This window comes from Juglans microcarpa x Juglans regia, chromosome 2D, assembly GCF_004785595.1.
Source record: "Juglans microcarpa x Juglans regia isolate MS1-56 chromosome 2D, Jm3101_v1.0, whole genome shotgun sequence".
Classification (NCBI taxonomy): Eukaryota; Viridiplantae; Streptophyta; class Magnoliopsida; order Fagales; family Juglandaceae; genus Juglans; species Juglans microcarpa x Juglans regia.
The window spans coordinates 36,198,302-36,217,197 of NC_054596.1; the positions used below are offsets into that span (position 1 = coordinate 36,198,302).

Below are 18,896 nucleotides of genomic sequence, written 5' to 3' on the forward strand. Positions count from 1 at the left end.
TAATTTATAGTCACGCGTGTCGTGGGGAAAGGGTTCGGAATAGTGGAGCTTCAGCCTTCCATCTAAACGACGAGCGTTTTTATTTTTATTTTTTTCGGCTTTATTTCTAAACAAATAAACGATATGTCGTTTAATTATACGCGTATTGACCAGGCTTACTAAAATGGATGGCGAAGGGAATGAATGGGCTGGGATTGGTCCAGTTTTGGCTGCTCTGTCGGCACGAAGAAGATAATATTATGCATTGTATTTGTACCTACAATTGAGTTTGAGGTTGTGTTTGTTTAGAATGATAATATTTTCTAATATTTCAACGGTTTACTTGTTTGAGTAGGATTGAAAATATTTGTCAATGGAAAACAACATGATTGGTCAACGAAAAATTACTACCATCTGATTTGTCAACAGAAATAAGATGGTTGAAGGGCAAATTAAATCCCTTTTAGGAGCTTCGATTGAATAATGATACGATATGAGAAATTTGTAAATATTAGTAAAATTGTTCATGAATAGTAGTGGGTTTTGAAAAATGAGAAAAAAAAGTTGAATAAAAATATTATTAAGTTAAAATATTATTTTTCAAAATTATTTTTGTTTTTGAAATTGAAAAGGTTGAATTGTTTTTTTATGTTTTATTTAGAAGTTTAGAAAAGTTTTAATAATTAGGTAATGATTAGATAAAAAAAAGTTAAAAACTTAAAATTGAAAATTGTTTGTGTTTAAGTGATATTAAGGAATAAAATTATGAAAAATTTTGAAATGAAATGATATGAGATGTGTTCCCAAACGAAACCAAAGTTATTTTTTCCATCTTTTTGTGAATGGTATGGATCTCAAAAGTACTCATTCTTCTCCATCTCTTTCTTTTTTTATTTTTCTTTTTTTATATGAAACATCAACTTCTCATTAGTGAAATAAAACATTACAACTGTTGGTCAACCCAAATTGGCTGCCGAATACATGTTGGAAAATATCCTACCAAACATTAATATCTTGAGCATTACAAGCAAACCTTGCAAGTTTATGAGATACTACATTTGACTCACTAAAAGCATGAAGGATTGAACAACTTGAAAACCTGTTCATGAGGTGTTGAATATCTTTGACAATATGACCCATCGTTGTAGAGGAATCTGTTTGATCTTGATTATCCTTTACCACCATTAGAGAATCACTCTCAATTTGTAACTCTTGTAAACCCAGTGGAATGCAAAGTTGGAGGCCCCTTAACACTGCAATAAGTTCAATCTCATAGGAATCAATCACTGCCAATTCTCTCTTTGAGCAAGTCATAAGCACTTCACCCTTACTATCTCTTAAAACTACTCCCTCTCCTGCTATTCCTGCTTCATGAAAAACAACTCCATCAACATTCAACTTAACTACATCAGTATGTGGAGGCATACATTTTGTAAATCTACTAACTGTGTTTGGATGTTCTGTTTTGACAGAGTTGCAGAATTTTTGCATTGAAAGTGCCTGTCTAATCACCCAATCTAGACAGAGTTATTTTTCCTCATAAGTCCATTAATTTCTCTTATGCCAGCAGTTCCAAGCAATGAGCAACATTAGTTACAAATATGCTTTTGTTTTGCCTTCTTGATTTAATCTTAGAGATTCCCCAAACAGCAACTGTGAGTCTACAGCTTGCAAGCAAGGAAAGTGCCTTTTTCTAGCATACAACTTGTTGATCACATCGATACAAGGCATGAAGAGTATTCTCTAGTTCTTTTAAACATAATCTACATACATCCTCTTCCACTGATCTTTTTTGTTTCATATTCACCATGGTTGGTAATCCTTCCACACAAGCCCTCCATGAAAAGACTTTCACCTTATTTGGAATACTCAAACTCCAAATGAATTTCCATAGCTTATTTTGATTGTTTGTATTCGAAGATTCTGCCTAGTCTTCTCCCCTCTTCATAATTGTAAATAGTCTATATGTACTCTTCACATAATAATTCCCTTTCCTCTCCATAGTCCAAATCAAACTATCTTCATGCTATTTAGAACTTAATACCATTTTGAGGACTGCATTTGCAGCATTAGGTGGCAGTAAACTTCTTACTTTGGAGACATCCCACCATCTAGTTTGTGAATCAATCAGTGAAACCACTTTTGCACCAACATCCTCAATGACATTCTCATTCACAAAACTTCTTAATTCTTTAACATCTAGAATCCAAGAATCATTCCAAATTTCAATACTTCTTCCATTGCAAACCCTCCATTTGCAACCATGTGATAGTTTGTCCTTAAATAACCATATACCTTGCCATGCATAGGAACTATTGTGTCCCTTCTTTGAATCCAAGATCCTGCTATTTGGAAAGTACTTAGTCTTGTAAACCTTGTAAAATAGACTATCTTCAATATGCATAACTCTCCATCCTTGTTTAGCTAATAAGGCATCATTGAAAATTTTGAGATCCTTGAAACTCATACCCTCTTCGCTCTTTGGTCGCACATCTTTTTCCAACTAATCCAATGGATTCTTCTCTCTCTCTCTCTCTCTCTCTCTCTCTCCTGACCCAACCAAAAACTTGCCATCATTTGCTTAAGCTCATTACACAAAGAAGAAGGCAGCTTAAAACAACTCATAGAATAGGATGGTATTGATAAAGCCATTGCCTTGATTAGTATTTCTTTTCCTCATTGAGACAAGAGTTTATTCTTCCAATTCTGCAGTTTGAGCCAAACCTTATGCTTAATATCAGAAAAAGCAGAAGACTTTGCTCTTACAATCATTGGTGGGAGTCCTAAATATCTTTCATACTGTTCAAATCTTTGTATCCCCCACAATTGTAGCAGATATGTCCTTCTTTCATTAGGCACATTCCCACTAAAGATCACTGTTGTTTTGTCTCTATTTATTTTCTGCCTAGAAACAAATTCACAAATTTGTAAAAGCTCATGCACTGCCATATTTTCATTGAGGTTAGTCACAAAAGAAAACACTATCCTCAGCAAACAAAAGATGATTTACTAAAGGGGCCCCTCGACACACTTTAATCCCACTAATTTGTCTTCTTTCAGTAGCCTTATTCAAAAGAGTAATGAGACCTTCAATACACAACATAAATAAGTAGGGGAATAAAGGATCTCCCTGCCTCACACATTTTGTCGGATAAATTGGTCATTTTGGCTCACCATTTATGAGTATAAAGAAACTCATTGACTTAATACAAAACATTACCATATCAATCCACTTACTAGCAAATCTCATCTGCAGCATCACCTCTTCCAAATAATTTCATCTAACTTATTATAGGCTTTGCTCATGTCAAGCTTGAGGGACATGAACCCTTCTTCTTATTCCTTAAGTAATGGACCATTTCATATGCCACTAATATGTTATTATAAATGATTCTTCCAGGAACAAAAGTTGTTTGAGACTTTGAGATAACATTAGGCAAAATCTGTTTAAGCCTATTAGCTAAGACTTTGGAAATTATTTTATAAACCACATTGCAAAGACTAATAGACCTATACTCACTCACTTTAACAGGTTTTTTGGTTTTAGGAATCAAAGAAATGAAGGTGTGATTCAAAGAACCTGTAAAGTGGCCATCATTCAATGCTTTCAGCACAACTGAGGTAACTGAGCTCCCCACAGTATTCCAACATTATTGAAAAAATATCGGAGGCATTCTATCAGGACTTGGAGCCTTTGTTGGATTTATTTCCTTCAAAGCATCTTCAACCTCCTTTGCTATAAAAGAGCCTTTTAGAATATGATTCATATCAGTTGTTACTCTGCCATGTAAATCTGCAAGAAAGCCCATCTCCCCTTGTTTTGAGTTTGCTTTGAATATATCCTGAAAATAATGCATAATAAGCTCATCATGTTCCTCCCCCTCTTTCCACAGACCTGAATCTATTTGAAGCCTCAGAATCTCATTCTTCCTCCTTCTGTGAGTAGCTTTCCTATAGAAAAACTTTATGTTGTGATCACTCTCCTTTAACCACAAAGCCTTTGACCTTTGCCATCACATGATCTCTGCCATTTCCAACCAAACTTGCAACTCATCTCTAGCCTATTGTAAGCCTTCCATATCTTATGAACTGGATGCACTTTTCTGAAGTTCAAGCAATCGAGCTCGTCCTTGATAAACTTTTGCTTGTACATTCCCAAAGGATTGCTTATTCCATTTAGTCAAATTCTCACTGCACACTGATAACTTATATATAAGATCTTCCATTGCTCTTGTTCCATTAATGACCTGCCAAGATCTATCAATTACTCTTGGGCATTCTTGATCTTTAATCCACATAGCCTCAAACCTAAAGGGTTTCAATCCTCTTCTACTTATACTTCCCCCATCAAGCTGCATTAAATAGGATAGTGATCTGAATATGCTGTAGCTACATGAACTACTTTAGCAAATGGAAACAAAGAATTCTACTGTTCATTGGCCATAAATATGTCCAGTCTTTCACAAATATATTTGCCTTCCTCCTTATTGTTCCACCAAGTGAATTTTGATCCTGAAAAACCCATATCAGCCAGTTCACAGTCACTAACTACCTATCTAAAGTCCTCCATTTGTTCTTTAGGTCTTTTTCTGCCCCCACATTTCTCATTTCTATGCAACAGTTCATTGAAATCTCCAAAAACTAGCCAAACATTGCCTTTCCTCTTCATTGACCTCAAGAGATTCCAAGTCTCATATCTTCTTGCTGTCTCGGGATAGCCATACAGACATGTCATCTGCCGCACAATACTGCCTCTACTCACTTCAGATACTTGAGCATTAATGTGAAAATTTGAATAACTCAAAATGGTGATCATGCGTATAGCATGCATATAACATGATTATTCTTTCCAAAAGTATTACAGTACACTTCAACATCTTCAAGAACCTAAGTTGTAAATCTTTCTTTTCTATGGGGTGAGATAATTAGAAAATTTATTTCCACGTCATGATAATTAAGGTAGATGTGGATGAGCCCATACCTACTTAGGTGCAGTTTGGATAATAAGATAAGATGAGATATTTTTAGATAAAAGTTGAAAGTTGAATAAAATATTTCTATTCAACAGTTCTATGAAATCTCCAAAAACCAGCCAAGCACTGCCTCTCCTCTTCATTGACCTCAAGAGATTCCGAATCTCATGTCTTCTTGCTATCTCAGGATGGCCATACAGACATGTCATCTGCCATATAATACTGCCCCTACTCACTTCAGATACTTGAGCATTAATGTGAAAATTTGAATAACTCAAAATGGTGATCATGCGTATAACATGATTCTTCTCTCCAAAAGTATTATAGTACACTTCAACATCTTCAAGAACCTAAATTGTAAATCCTTCTTTCTATGGGGTGAGATAATTAGAAAGTTTATTTCCACGCCATGATAATTAAGGTAGATGTGGATGAGATCATGAGCCCATACCTAGAGTGCAGTTTGGATAGTAAGATGAGATGGGATGTTTTTAAATGAAAGTTGAAAGTTGAATAAAATATTGTTAGAATATTATTTTTTAATATTATTATTGTTTTGAGATTTGAAAAAGTTGAATTGTTTATTATATTTTTGTGTATAAATTTAGAAAAGTTGTAATTATGAGATGAAATACTTTCACTATCCAAACGAGACCCAAGCGGCAGAAACATGTGTCTTCTAACAAAAATAGAAAACAAAAAAAGTTAGCATCAAAGTAAATGATATTTTGACACTTTCATAAATTGTGTTTTTCTTAAGGTAATGCTATACCTATCGAGAAACGAATGTGCAAGTTTTTTTTAAATATTTTTTTAAACTTCTAAAATATTTTTAAAAGAAAAAATCACAATCTCATTAAAAAATATTTCTTTAATTATTAAGTAAAAAAACTAAAATATAAAAAACAATGGATAGCCTTTTTCGTAGCCACTCTCATTTTCTGAAGTGAAGGGTAACTTATGTTGGGGCCAACTGTTCAAGGTGTTCTCTATGTGCTTGCCGTAACGAGGAGCTATCCTTTTGAACTAAGCTGGGCTTGCCGCATTGGGCCTCTATCAGGGGCCTTCTTGCCCAACTTTAGTCTATCCTGTACTCTTTAACTTTTGAGTTTAGGTAAGAATTTGCATTTTTTTGAGCTTTTGTCCGAATTACTTTTTTGGAATTTTAGATGAGACATAAAATTTTTATATGATCTCGTTTCATTTTATTCAATCTTACTTTTAAACATAATTTAAATATAAAATTTTTAAACTAATCATTACAATTTTTTCAGATTAATCATTATAACTTTTTCAAACTTTCAAATAAAAAATAAAAAATAATTTCAAGTACTTTTTCAAATTTTTAAGTGAAAATTATATTATAAAATTATATTCTTACAATATTTTAATTTATAATATTTTTATTCAATTTTTTTCTCTCATTTCTTAAAATCTAAAAAATACTCAACTCAAACTATCTTACTATTATTCACAAATTATTTTACTATTATTTACAAAATTATCATCTCATCTCACTCCCCAGACTCCACGAGCTTTTGGAGACTCCGAACATTTATGTTCTTGGCACCTGTATAATTTTTTTTTTCTTTCTTTGAATTTAAAGCATTCATTTAAAGTCATGAAATTACCAATTAAAAGCATTCATAACTTCATCCAAACCGTACAACAAGATCGTTTACTTGAAATAAATAATATATATTTAGAATAAAAACATAGGTTATTTTAAGTTATTTCATATTTAACAAGAGAAATTATCAAAATTTTCCACTCATTTAAAAATGAATACCAAGCTTATGAACTACATAACAAAGAAAATTTATATTTGCAAATCCGTGCGGAGGCTCGCGTAACAATATTTATTTTGCAAGATATTTTAATTTTAAATTTTTCTACCAAATTGAATACCATCATGTCAAAAGTATAAATTTTTTTGGGATTTTTTTTTTTTTTTTTGAAATGGAGAGGCATATTGCATTGGATCTTGTAAATTGGGTGGAAATGATGAAAAGTTGTTTTTATCCAAGTTGTTGAGTTTTAACATGCTACCTCAAGAAAATCGAAATGGAAAAAAACAATGTTGTACCCTTCACATATGTAGATTCTGCCAAAAAACTACTGACCATCAACATGCAGGGGGGAGAAGTTTCCTACCACAACCAGATCATTTCAAACAGGGAATTGATTCTTTCTTAGGCTTAACTAAATGATGTTTATCGGAAGATGTGGGCAGTTCATATGGTTACCTGTTTAGTTACTTATTCATCCAAAAGTATCAAGACTATTAAACATTTATTTTATTAATTCCTTAACTTTAAGGATCGTAACATTTTATAACGTTTTTTTAGCTTGATGTTCACGAAGATTCACTTTGTTACACGAACTAGCTAGGAGTAATCTTTTCCACTCATCTACTAATACTGATATTGTATTCATACATAGTAATAACATCTTATGTAATTCGAGCTTGTAGCATGATTACGGACTTAATCATTGATCCAGTAATCTCAAGACTGTTAAATAATATCTTAATCCTTAAAATCGTAACATTACACACGAGTGACGCTTTTTCAATGAATAGAAGACAAAATTCAAATTTATTTTCTTAAAACTCATTTCAATTCTAAGAGTTAAGTTGCTTTTGAGTAGTGAAATATTTTTAGATATTATGTGAATAATAATAAAAAATTAATAAAAAATAATTAATAATAATAAAAAATATATAAATAATAATAATAAAATATTTCAAAAATACATAAACCCAAACTAGATCTTAGAGAAGCTGACAATCATCAATCATCCTCCATCCATCTAAAAAATTGTCAAGAAGACTGGTAGGTTTATAACAATGAACCTTGCCACAATCCTTAAAAAAAAAAGAAAAATAAAAAGAAAAAAAAAAAAAAAGAGAGCTCCGCATTACTGCAAGGGGCCACATGGCATGGCAGACCATATCTTTCTGATATGGTTTTTGAAAAGCAATGCTGGCACAGCCATGTGAGTGACGTATAATATAATATAATATAATATATGCTTCCTTTCCTACTCATAATATTATAGGAAATGATACATTTCTCGCTGGCGCTATCGCTGGTGGCTCCCCTTTTTTTTTTTTTTTTAAATTCTTTTTTATTTAATGATTAAGTATGTATTTTATAATAGAAAAATTCTATTTACAGTGAGAATTATAAATACAGGTATATTATTAAATAAGAGAAAATATTATTTTAAGAAGGATAATTTTATAATTTTAAAAAATTTTAAAATTAAAATAGCCTAGACTTGCATTGCAATCCTCAAATAGAAACTATATCTAGCATTATTTTTTTTAATAATATTATTATTTTTTTATATTTTTAAAAATTATTAAAAAATACACATATAAAAAAAAAAGAGAAAAAAATAATTTAAAACTAACGGCGGCTCTCAGCAGGAGCTGGAGCTGAGAGCGGTGGCTGTAGTGCCACTAATTTTTGTCATCCTTGCCTTACGAGACAATCTTAAGCTTAGCCACGTCATTGACAGCCCATTGCTTTGCCAAATTACTATGATATTTTCTGTCACTTATTGCTGTTTTCCCGCGCCAATGAACTATATATCTCTGGCTTTGTGTATGAAAAGTTATATTTATAAGTTGACGTGAATGATACATGATATGACATCATCTTATTTGTACCAAAAACTCAAAATTAATTTAATTTAGAAGCCATTCACTACATAATTCTGCTTAATCGATATATAATTTATCATTTTATTTTAATACTTAAATATGTATGTATTTAAATAAAAAAAATTATATGTTAATTTGATAAAAGTGTGTGATGTAAAACTTACTTGTCGCATTCTCTTTTCTAAATCTCTAATAATAGTCCTGACCTTCTTTCTTTTTTAAATCTCTACCCTTTATATTTTGTTTCCTTCTTTTTGGATATAAGAAGCAATCTTACTCTCAAAAAGAAAAGAAAAATCAACCAATTTAGTGTCGTGCTAATATTATAATTACTAAATATTAATTTCATGATGAGTAGTTCTACTTATAAGCCGATGATTTACTTTGAAATAGATTTAAATTTTAAACGAAAAATTTTCTTATCATTTTCTGTACTATACATTAATATGTGATTTTTTATTTTTATCATTCTATTTAAATATATGCATATTGATGTGTAAATATATGTATTTAAATATAAATACAAAAATATCAAATCACATTATATAGTGTGTGGTGCAGAGAATAATAAGTATAATTTTTCGTTTTAAACTTCTCTTGCCGATCAAATTCTACAATGTCAACAACATGAAATATGTGATTTACAGATCGACTTACAAATATAATTTTCCTTCCGTTATATATTTCATCAAATGCAATAACACAAAAGCAGCCTAATAATTTATTGGCCAAAATTGAGAAGAAGTTAAAGAACCAAACAAAAAGAAGAGCTGTCCTCCGTGCAAGGACCCAAACACGAAAAGGGTAATAGAGAAGGCCAAAACAAAGTTACTATTAAGATTGACGCGGCAAATGATGAAGATTCGAATCATAAAGCAGCATCTTCTTCCCTAAAAGAAATTGACGCCTGGTTGGAAACCATTTCATTTTATTTTAATATTTAAAAAATAATAATTTAGACACAATATTTTTCACAACACTTTATATAATTATATTTTAAATAAAGAGTATTTTGTTAAACATATATAAAAGTAACGTCATTTTATAAAAATACCGTTATTTTATAATATTATTGTACAATGTATTATATAATATATTGTGTATACATCATTGTTCATATTTAAATATAATAAATATAAATACTTTTTAATTTTTAATTTTTTTATCAAATCATCACCTAATTATTATAACTTTTTAAAACTTTTAAATCAAATATAAAAAATAATTCAATTTTTTTAAATTTTAAAACAAAAATAATATTAAAAATTTTATATTCTAATAATATTTTAACTTTATAATATTTTTATTAACTTTTTTCCCACTATTTTTTCAAAAACCTATAAAACATTTAAACTCAAATAATTTTACAACTATTTACAAACTATTTTACTACTATTTACATATCATATCATCTCATTGTCGAGACTAAGATTTATTATTATTTTTTGTTTGGAAAAATAGAGACCAACCCACACGTGCCACCTTACACGCTTCCATTGCCCCCTCAGTCCTCTCTCAGCCCACCATCGGCAAATCACATCTCATCCCCCCAATACAATCTATGCTACCTGTAAATAACAAACCCATTTAACGGTCTCTCCCTCTAAAAAAACAAAAACAAACTTAATTTGGGCAATAAATTCAAAAAATTAAATAAAATATAATAATTCTGTGGCCTAAAGGTCTCTCTCAGTGACCCCTCCTCCTCCATTTTGTAATTTCTCTCTTTTTCTCTCAATGTTCTTCTTACTCTGTCCATGGTGATCTGATGAAGAGGGAGAGATAGTGAAGAGGAGACTCTTTTAGCTGAAATCTGAAGCTTTGTTTTTTATTTTTTTGGTTCTTTTGTGGATGTTTTTGGCGTATTCGAAAGCGCAGGTTCGGAGGGATTAAAGAAACTAGATTTGGTTTGAGAGAGAGAGAGAGAGAGAGAGAGAGGCGGCGACAATGCCTGCAATGGAGGGTTTCGACTTGTTCCTCTTCTCTCTAAGCAGAGCCTTCTGTGGTCCTCTTGCTGTTTTCGTTCAGATCCAGGTTTGTTTCTCTCTTCCCTTCGCAATTGCGCTTTTTGTGTTTAATTCAGATCTGTAAGTGTTTTGGCTTTCGACAAATTTGTTGAGAAGGGGAAAAGGGATGGGAAATTGTGATTCTCGTATTTTTTTTTTCTGGATTTTCTGTCTGGAATAGAGCCTCATCGCTTTGTTTGGCTGGTTTCATTCGTTTTCTTCCTTTTCTTTCTAAACAATTACAATCTAATATTCACTTTTTTATTACTTATGTTTCCTACATTTTCTCGGCAACCAAACGGAGGACTAGTTTTTTCTTTTAATCTTTCCCTTTATTTTTAATTGGCTGAGCCGTGGTTTTCCGGAAGATTAAAGTTGAATTTCTCTCCTTTTCTTTATTATGAGACCGAAAACATCCTTCTTCGTTTATCATTTGGCATAAAATAATTTTTTCGAAAACAGTAAAACTTTTCATTATGCTAGTCCGAGATATGGATAGCTCATTCTAGCTAAAGACAGGAAATGAATGCCTTTTATGCCCTTTGATAAAGATATTGGTGTCAATTTTAAATTGGGTTATTACCACGACAATGTGTCTCCAATATAACTTTGACAGTTAAATTAGGTGAAGATGTCATTTTTTTTTTTTTACTTTTCAAAGTACCATAACTCAACATTCAAAGATAAATGTATCTGCTGGCTGTGGCGACCCCTTGAAATCATAGGGTATTGCTTCATAGTTCTCAATTGCTGTGGTGACTCTCTAAACCGAAAGAAGAGGATGTTGAATTGAGAGATGTCTCAACTCATCTCACTACTATTTATTACTATTCACAAATTTCAACTCTTAAATCTCACTACTATTCACAAACCATCTCAACTCATCTCATCTCATCTTTCAATCCAAACAGGGCCGGAATTAGACTAGCGACAAAAAGGCTACTGCAAAGATCAATGTTTTGCATAGTTGCATATATTAATAATCTAGTTTGTCTAGTTCCATCACTGGCATTTCAGCAAAAAATACAATTTGTACTAGCATTGGGAATTAAATTCCTTGTTACTACAATATTAATTGGGGAACAGAATTGGGTATTAAATTCCTTGTTGCTATTATATCCATCGAGGAACTAGTTATCTAAATAACATGGTGTTTGTAATGTGGTAGTTCATTCCCCATCTGTTTCTTTAAGATAAACTTATCGAGTTCATTGTGTATTGACTTGTATCCATTTTCTTAATGTAGGGATGCATGATCTGCTTAATTCTTGCTATTGGGTGGGCTTTTGCAGCTTATGTCAGGTATCAAAATACTATTGATTGAGTTTACTGATAAATTTAGTGACATGACGTCTTTGCTTTAATCCTTCTAATAATCTTAATATAAATAACTCAAAGTTTCTATTTGGGCTATCTTCAACATCCTCTTCTTTCTCACAGGAATAGGGAGATCAACCAAATGAAAGATAGTATGCGGCGTGGCAATAGCTTTGCTTTTCTTTATCACGATATTAATGAACTTGAGCACGCTAAACAGGTCAATCTGCCCAGAGTGTCAGTTGTTATGCCTTTAAAGGGTTTTGGAGAGCACAATCTACACAATTGGAGAAGTCAGGTGAAGAATTATTTGCATTTGTAGTGTGTGCTTTTAATTACATGGGAAATTGCTACAGATTTCAAATGGGCTTAGTTTTCACGATTTCCTTGTATATATGTCTAGCTCTTGACTAGGTATTCTCTCTTGTATACATATTGTGTACTTAGGCTAGCCTATTTTCCTTATTAATATCAATACTATTTTTACTGAATAAAATAATAAAAAATAAAAAAATGCATTTTTTTTGGTCAAAAAAGGGAAAGAAGTCAAGATATGTAAATATAAAAAATTTATACCGTTCCCCACACAAACTATCACCCCCTTCTTAGTTTGCATCCTAAACTACAGAAAGTTTCAATATGCACCTAAAACTGCCAATAGGTTCACATTACACTCTCAATTGAACTATTATCTCTAAACTCTTTGTATTTTATGGTGCAAAGTGAAAAAGGGACAGTAATTTGTGGGTAAAAAGTGCAATTATCCCATAGATATGTGTGTGTAGCTATGTATTTATACATATATCCTACTGTCACTGTTGACCTTGTTGACCAGATTATTTAACATCAATTTCTTTTGGAGCTGATACTTGGCCATTTTAACCATGTTTTGGATTTTCTAATTCTTTTCTTACTTAAATAATTACGCTTCAAATCCTCATACTTATTTTACATTTACATTGAACCTTTCCCCCTCCAATTGCATACATTTATACTTGTCTGTAGAGTTCACATGGTTCTGTCTCATGAATGGTTACAGGTAACTTCCCTTTATGGCGGTCCTGTAGAATTTATTTTTGTGGTGGAAAGTACAGAAGACCCTGCTTACCATCCTGTATCTTTGTTAATATCAGATTTTAAGGTATTTATTTCACGAACTTTATTTACTTCTCTCTTTACATATGCTCTGGCTATATTGAGAAGATACAGCTAGAAGCCTCGAGTACTCTGTGATTGGTTCTGAATGCCAAAAAGACTGATGTCAAAAGGAAAACCTTGTCTTTTAATATCTTTAATGAAGAAATGGGCGCATAATCAACTCATTCAAGCTACTTTACCATGGCTATCCTTCCTCACTTGTATCCATGTTTTATATGCACAGGATGAAGTTGATGCTAAGATTATTGTAGCTGGTTTGTCCACAACTTGTAGTCAGAAAATTCACAATCAGTTGGTATGTAATATGGTCTTTGCCAATCTTCTGATTACTGAAATAATCTTATGAGCTGTATGATTTGAGAATTTACTGTTCCTAGAAGCATATACTTTGTAAGCGCTAGTCATATATAATATAATGCTATTGTGCAGGTTGGAGTGGAGAAAATGCATAATGATAGCAAATATGTATTATTTTTGGATGATGATGTTAGGCTGCACCCTGGTACAATTGGAGCTCTCACCGCTGAGATGGAAAAAAATCCTGATGTATGATAACTACCAAACATTCTGTATTCTAATTCCTTAGGATTTTATTTTATTTACATTATATCTTTAAGGTGAATTTTTTTCATGCTTATGAGACATTATTTGAACTGTGGACTTTGAGATGTTCTTAACTTCATTTGTATTTGATTACAGATATTTATTCAAACTGGATACCCTCTGGATTTACCTTCCGGAAGTTTAGGGAGTTACTGCATATATGAATATCATATGGTAAAGCGCAATCTATGAGTTTATCATTTATTTGTTCTTTTTCCCAAGCTTCTTAATGCATGTGTACAAATATGTTTTGTCCTGTTTTATACTTTAGGGTAGGGTTTTCTTTACTTCCAACCTGGCAGTATGTTTAACCAGAAAATATTAGTTGTAAAAGCTACTGCCTGGGTTTGCCTAGGGTTCCTCACAAAAAGAAAAAGATATTGCTAGGATTATTTTCATATCTAGAAATTTCTGTTATGTTACCGTTCTTAAGATGCTCTCATTTTTCTAATCTCTTCTTTGTTTACTACATGTTAGGTAGATTGGTCCTGTGTTTGAGTTCTTTGACCTGCACTGTGTGTGCTTGGGCACATTTGTGTGGGGGTATGCTTAAATAAGTTGTTAAAAATTCTCTAATGAATAACTGTTCATAAACATATATGTAATGGGAATATGTTTAGATTGATTGAAAAGACTTCACAGTAATCTGTCCCAGAAACTATATCAAAACTAGCTCCTTCATCTCTTGTGAATTTTAAGTAACAAGAGAATAAACAAATATGTGATCATGAGTGTTTTCCTGGAAATTTCAAAGCACTAAGAATTTGTGATGCAACAATTTGATGAGTGATCTATATGTTTTTTAATTTCAAATGCAATGAGAACAGAGTTCTATCAAGGATCAGTTTTTGTCTCCAGGTGGTTTTCTTGAATTTTTATCACAACTACTGGGATAGAGATCTGTTTATTTAAGTTGATTTGAGTTGCTTAGAAGAGAATTTTGGAATGTTAATGGTTTCCTTATTGTTAGCTAACAATTAACAATTCTCCAGTAGTGGGCTGGTATAGATGACACATCTAATTGTTAGCTTTCCTTATTGGGGGTTATCAATTTTTGTATCCTTCTGATTGTGTATATCTGACAATTTATTTCCCTCTCTAATTCACAGCCTTGTTCAATGGGATTTGCTACTGGTGGAAAAACATTCTTTCTGTGGGGAGGGTGCATGATGGTAAACAAATACTGCCTTCTCTATTGCTACCGTATTTACATAATTTAGATGTTCTAATTTCTTTTCAAGTTTTGCAGATGCATGCTGATGATTTTAGATTTGACCGCTTTGGTGTGCTCTCGGGACTTCGAGATGGTGGATACTCAGACGATATGACTCTTGCAGCTATAGCTGGTAATGAACTCATCATTATTTTTATTTTTATTTTTATTTTTATTTTCTTGCAAGCCATTTTGGAGACTCAGAAGCTTTTATCTACACAGAGCACTGCTTTCTGCCATTATAAGCTAAGATTTCTTATTTATAAAATGCTAGTGAACCTTTGGGCATGTTTGGTTTCAAGATTTTTGAGAAAATTAAGAGAATTTTTGAGAAATTTTTTAGATGTGTTGCGTTTTGGGTCTCTTGAAAAGAGAATTTTGAGTACTTTTTTTTTAAATATGTTTTGTATTGGGGTTTGTGAAAGTGAATGGTAGAGTTGAAAAGTTGTTTGAATATAATTATCTAAGAGTAGTTTTTGTTTTGATTTTTGTAAAGGTTGCTTTGACTTTTGTGTTTGAATGATGATTGGATGAAAGGTTCAAAAGTTGTAATAGAGTATTTTTTTGAGATTCGAAGATGTTTGGTTTGATTTTGAAAAGAGTAATGCTATATACCACACTCTCATCCTATTTTGATCATACTAAGTAGTATGTGGCACATTAATCACCATTAGATGATAAAGAAGCATGCAATAAATGATCGTTTAATGGTGATAAATGTGCCACATCATGCTTAGTGGGATGAAAGTGGGATGGTGGTATGGTGTATAGAATTTTCCTTTTGGAAATTGTTTTGAGAAATTTTGAAAAATGCCCTTAACCAAACTAGGTCTTTGTTTCTACCAACTTTGCACGTTTGAGATCACTAAATGAAAGTTTCAGGCTTTGTAGTGTCTCTGGTTAAATCCTAGGTTTAATTCCCTATTTAATGTCATATTGGACATTCTGGTCTCTATCAGACATTTTATTGTAGATTCTCGACAGGTTGATATGCTATCACTGACAAGTCATTTCATATCTTGTGCATAATGGATAGTTTTTGGTGGTTGAAGATTGAAGTGTTGTAATGTCCTTAGCTTTGTTCTCTCCATGAATTTAGTGTGCTTTGACAAGGGTGCGAGCTATGGCTCTCATTGACTGCAGAGTGTAGCTATATTTATTTTCTATCCAGCATGGTGGAGAGTGGCTTTTTGTTTTATTTTTTCTGTTATTTTCCCTTCCCAGGAGCTCATAAGAGGCTCATTACATCACCTCCAGTTGCCGTATTTCCTCATCCCCTTGCAAGCGATCTTACTTTCCCAAGGTTTGTGATTGTCATCTGGTAAACTCACGTCTATTGCATTAATTTCCATGTTTTAAATTTTGGCTTCTTGTGTAGGTATTGGAATTACTTGAGGAAGCAAACATTTGTTTTGGAGTCATACACAACAAAGGTTAACTGGATAATGAATCGTGCATTGTTTACTACTCACTGCTACCTGTCATGGGGATTTGTAGCACCATACGTTATGTCTTTGATTCATATCACTGCTGCACTTAGAGTTTACATTAAGGGGTATTCACTCGAGGAAACTACCTTGACTTCTGCTGGTGAGCACACTACTTTTCCTTTTTAGGTAGGTTGTTGTTATTGATCAGATTAAACAGATTTGCAGGATCTTTCGTGTGGTATTGTTTTTTTTTTTGCACGAATGTTTCATACCATTAATGTGGGGTTAGTTGAGGTAGGATTGCTAGTTTATTCAAGCTATGGAGAAAAGCACCATACTCTTTTATACATGATAGTTGACCGATGAATCTTAGAATTTTATTCAGACTGCCACCATTGCCCACCCTTTTGTTTTGTGGGTTGGGGGGGGGGGGGGTATTTTAGTGTTGTAACCCTGAGGCTTTAGTTTAAAACTCTTACTTTGATAAGATATTTGTGTTAGCAATGAGAAATTTGAGGCAGAGAAGCGCACTATTAATGTGAGAGTTTTAAGTCTATGCGGACAGCACTTTCAATTCTAACAGCTTAATAACTGATATTTTCAGGGTTGTTATTGGTAAACTGCCTAGCTCTATGCACTGCTATAGAACTTCTTTCAATGTGGAATTTGACAAGGATTGAAGTTCATTTATGCAACATGTTATCTCCTGAGGCATCCCGACTCTCACTTACTTCTTACAACTGGGGTCGTGTAAGTACTTTTAAGTCTCTTCTTTCAGTGAAAGGACTGGGTAAACTTCTATTACTACATCCATGCCATTACCATTTTCTTGAAGTTCTAAGAGCTCTGTTAGTGCCATGGATACATTGTTTGGATCTTTTTCCAGTTCATCCTTTGCTGTATAGATGCGACTGGAATGACAATTTGACCTGAATGTAGGGTAGGTAAATTGAGGGATTTTAGGTTCTAGAAACTTCAACGAGTAATCAGGAAAGAGAAGTGTTGCGCCCCCCTTTAGATTAATGTAAGATAGTATGTTGAGATATCTAAAAGCGAGAACATTTTACAAAAAAATTGCTTCAAGCTGATATTCAGAAGCAATAATTGCAAGTTGGAATACCTTAAAAGGTCTGAATTTTAAGCAAAAACCCAACATAATTTCGATTGCTTGAATTGGGACATCCTGGTTATGGTTGATACGTAGTTACTAATGTAATTGAACTGATTTTCGATTGAGCAGGTATTCATTGCGATGATAGTGGATAACTTTTTATACCCTATCTCTGCAATTCGTTCTCATTTTTCTCAGTCTATCAATTGGTCTGGTATCCGTTATCATTTGAAGAATGGAAAGATATTCAAGGTAAGCTGGCTAAGGTCTTTCTGTTGATTACAAAAACATGATTTTCTTCAATCGAAGTATTATTTCACTTGTCTAAATGCCGGGTAATATACAAAATGGATTTGCTTAGAGATGAACAATCTTCCCTTTTTCTCACTTTGCCACCCATATATTCTGGAGTAATGCTACATACAGTCGTGGAATGCGCAAACATCGTGAAGTCGCTTTGAAAAAGAGTGGGATCTACCATTAAATAATTAATTTCTTTTCATGTGGGTCCTGTATTTATTTATTTTTTTCAAAGTGATTGCACGACACTTGCACACTCACGACTGCAACTATCATTTCTCAATATTCTGTGGTTCAAGGATTTTTAATCAATAATTCTTTACCTTCCGCCTATTTGAAGGGCTTTCCCTTGTATCATGAACTGAAACAATCCAAAGGGTAAGGAAAGAAATGGAAAAAGGAACATTATAGTTAAATAAACGATATTAATTATAATGTCGTTTTTGCCTATTTTCTGAACCGTAAGTGATTTTATGTACTCTCTTGCAGATTGAAAGAAGCAGGGATATGGGTCCAGTTTTTACGGACTTGGGAGGAAAGAACTTATATGGGAAGAAAGGAGCTCCTCCCCAAGTCTCGTTCCTCGGTTCATTGGCCAGAACTATAGCTCAGTGGCGCCAGCCTAAGAAATATGACATCTAGAAAAGAAAAATATTGGATCATTTTGCCTCCAATTTCAGATTAAGTGGGCAGCAAAGGCTTCAGAAGCAAGAATTACTGTGGATACTACTAGGTCTTGTTAGATCTCTTGGTGAATCCACCATTGAATTGATTAAAGTGTTTTAGGAATTTTCGCATCATTTTTTAAATTCAGTCTCCCATTCAATCAATTTGATTCTTCAGCTTCACCCACCTTGTTTGGGCTGATTTTGATTTTGATTTTTTTTTTTTTTTGTAATTTATACTTATTTTGTCATGTAATTTTATGAGTTACACAATTCAATTCATAATGTCAGACGGTAGAGTTGTGATCCATCCTCTTCTTCTTCATTCAAGGTTGACCATTAAGTTATGCAAACACAAAATTACAGTTAAGTACATTTCTTTTTTTGACCTCTCCGAATATCAATTTAGTATAAAACATGGGGCATTTGGTCATTTCACTTGTCAACATAACGTCGTAAAATGGATACCAT

The 18,896-nt window shown here is 32.6% G+C and overlaps 1 protein-coding gene across 1 annotated transcript; it reads left to right on the forward strand.

Moving 5' to 3' along the window:
• Nucleotides 1-10,225: 10,225 nt before the first annotated feature.
• Nucleotides 10,226-18,792, forward strand: LOC121251067. The gene is made up of 14 exons (XM_041150372.1): nt 10,226-10,656; nt 11,875-11,930; nt 12,069-12,243; nt 12,985-13,086; nt 13,327-13,398; nt 13,533-13,649; nt 13,803-13,880; nt 14,816-14,878; nt 14,956-15,052; nt 16,144-16,222; nt 16,298-16,509; nt 16,954-17,099; nt 17,590-17,712; nt 18,250-18,792. Exons 1-14 carry the CDS (start codon nt 10,570-10,572, stop codon nt 18,400-18,402), a joined length of 1,560 nt encoding a protein of 519 aa, XP_041006306.1. The 5' UTR covers nt 10,226-10,569; the 3' UTR covers nt 18,403-18,792.
• The last annotated feature ends 104 nt before the right edge of the window (nt 18,793-18,896 follow it).

Coding starts and splice junctions, on each gene's coding strand:
- LOC121251067 (XM_041150372.1), top strand. CDS start 10,570: ATGCCTGCAATGGAGGGTTTCGACTTGTTCCTCTTCTCTCTAAGCAGA. Junction 12,244..12,984: donor TACACAATTGGAGAAGTCAG/GTGAAGAATTAT, acceptor GAATGGTTACAG/GTAACTTCCCTTTATGGCGG. Junction 13,650..13,802: donor AGATGGAAAAAAATCCTGAT/GTATGATAACTA, acceptor ATTTGATTACAG/ATATTTATTCAAACTGGATA.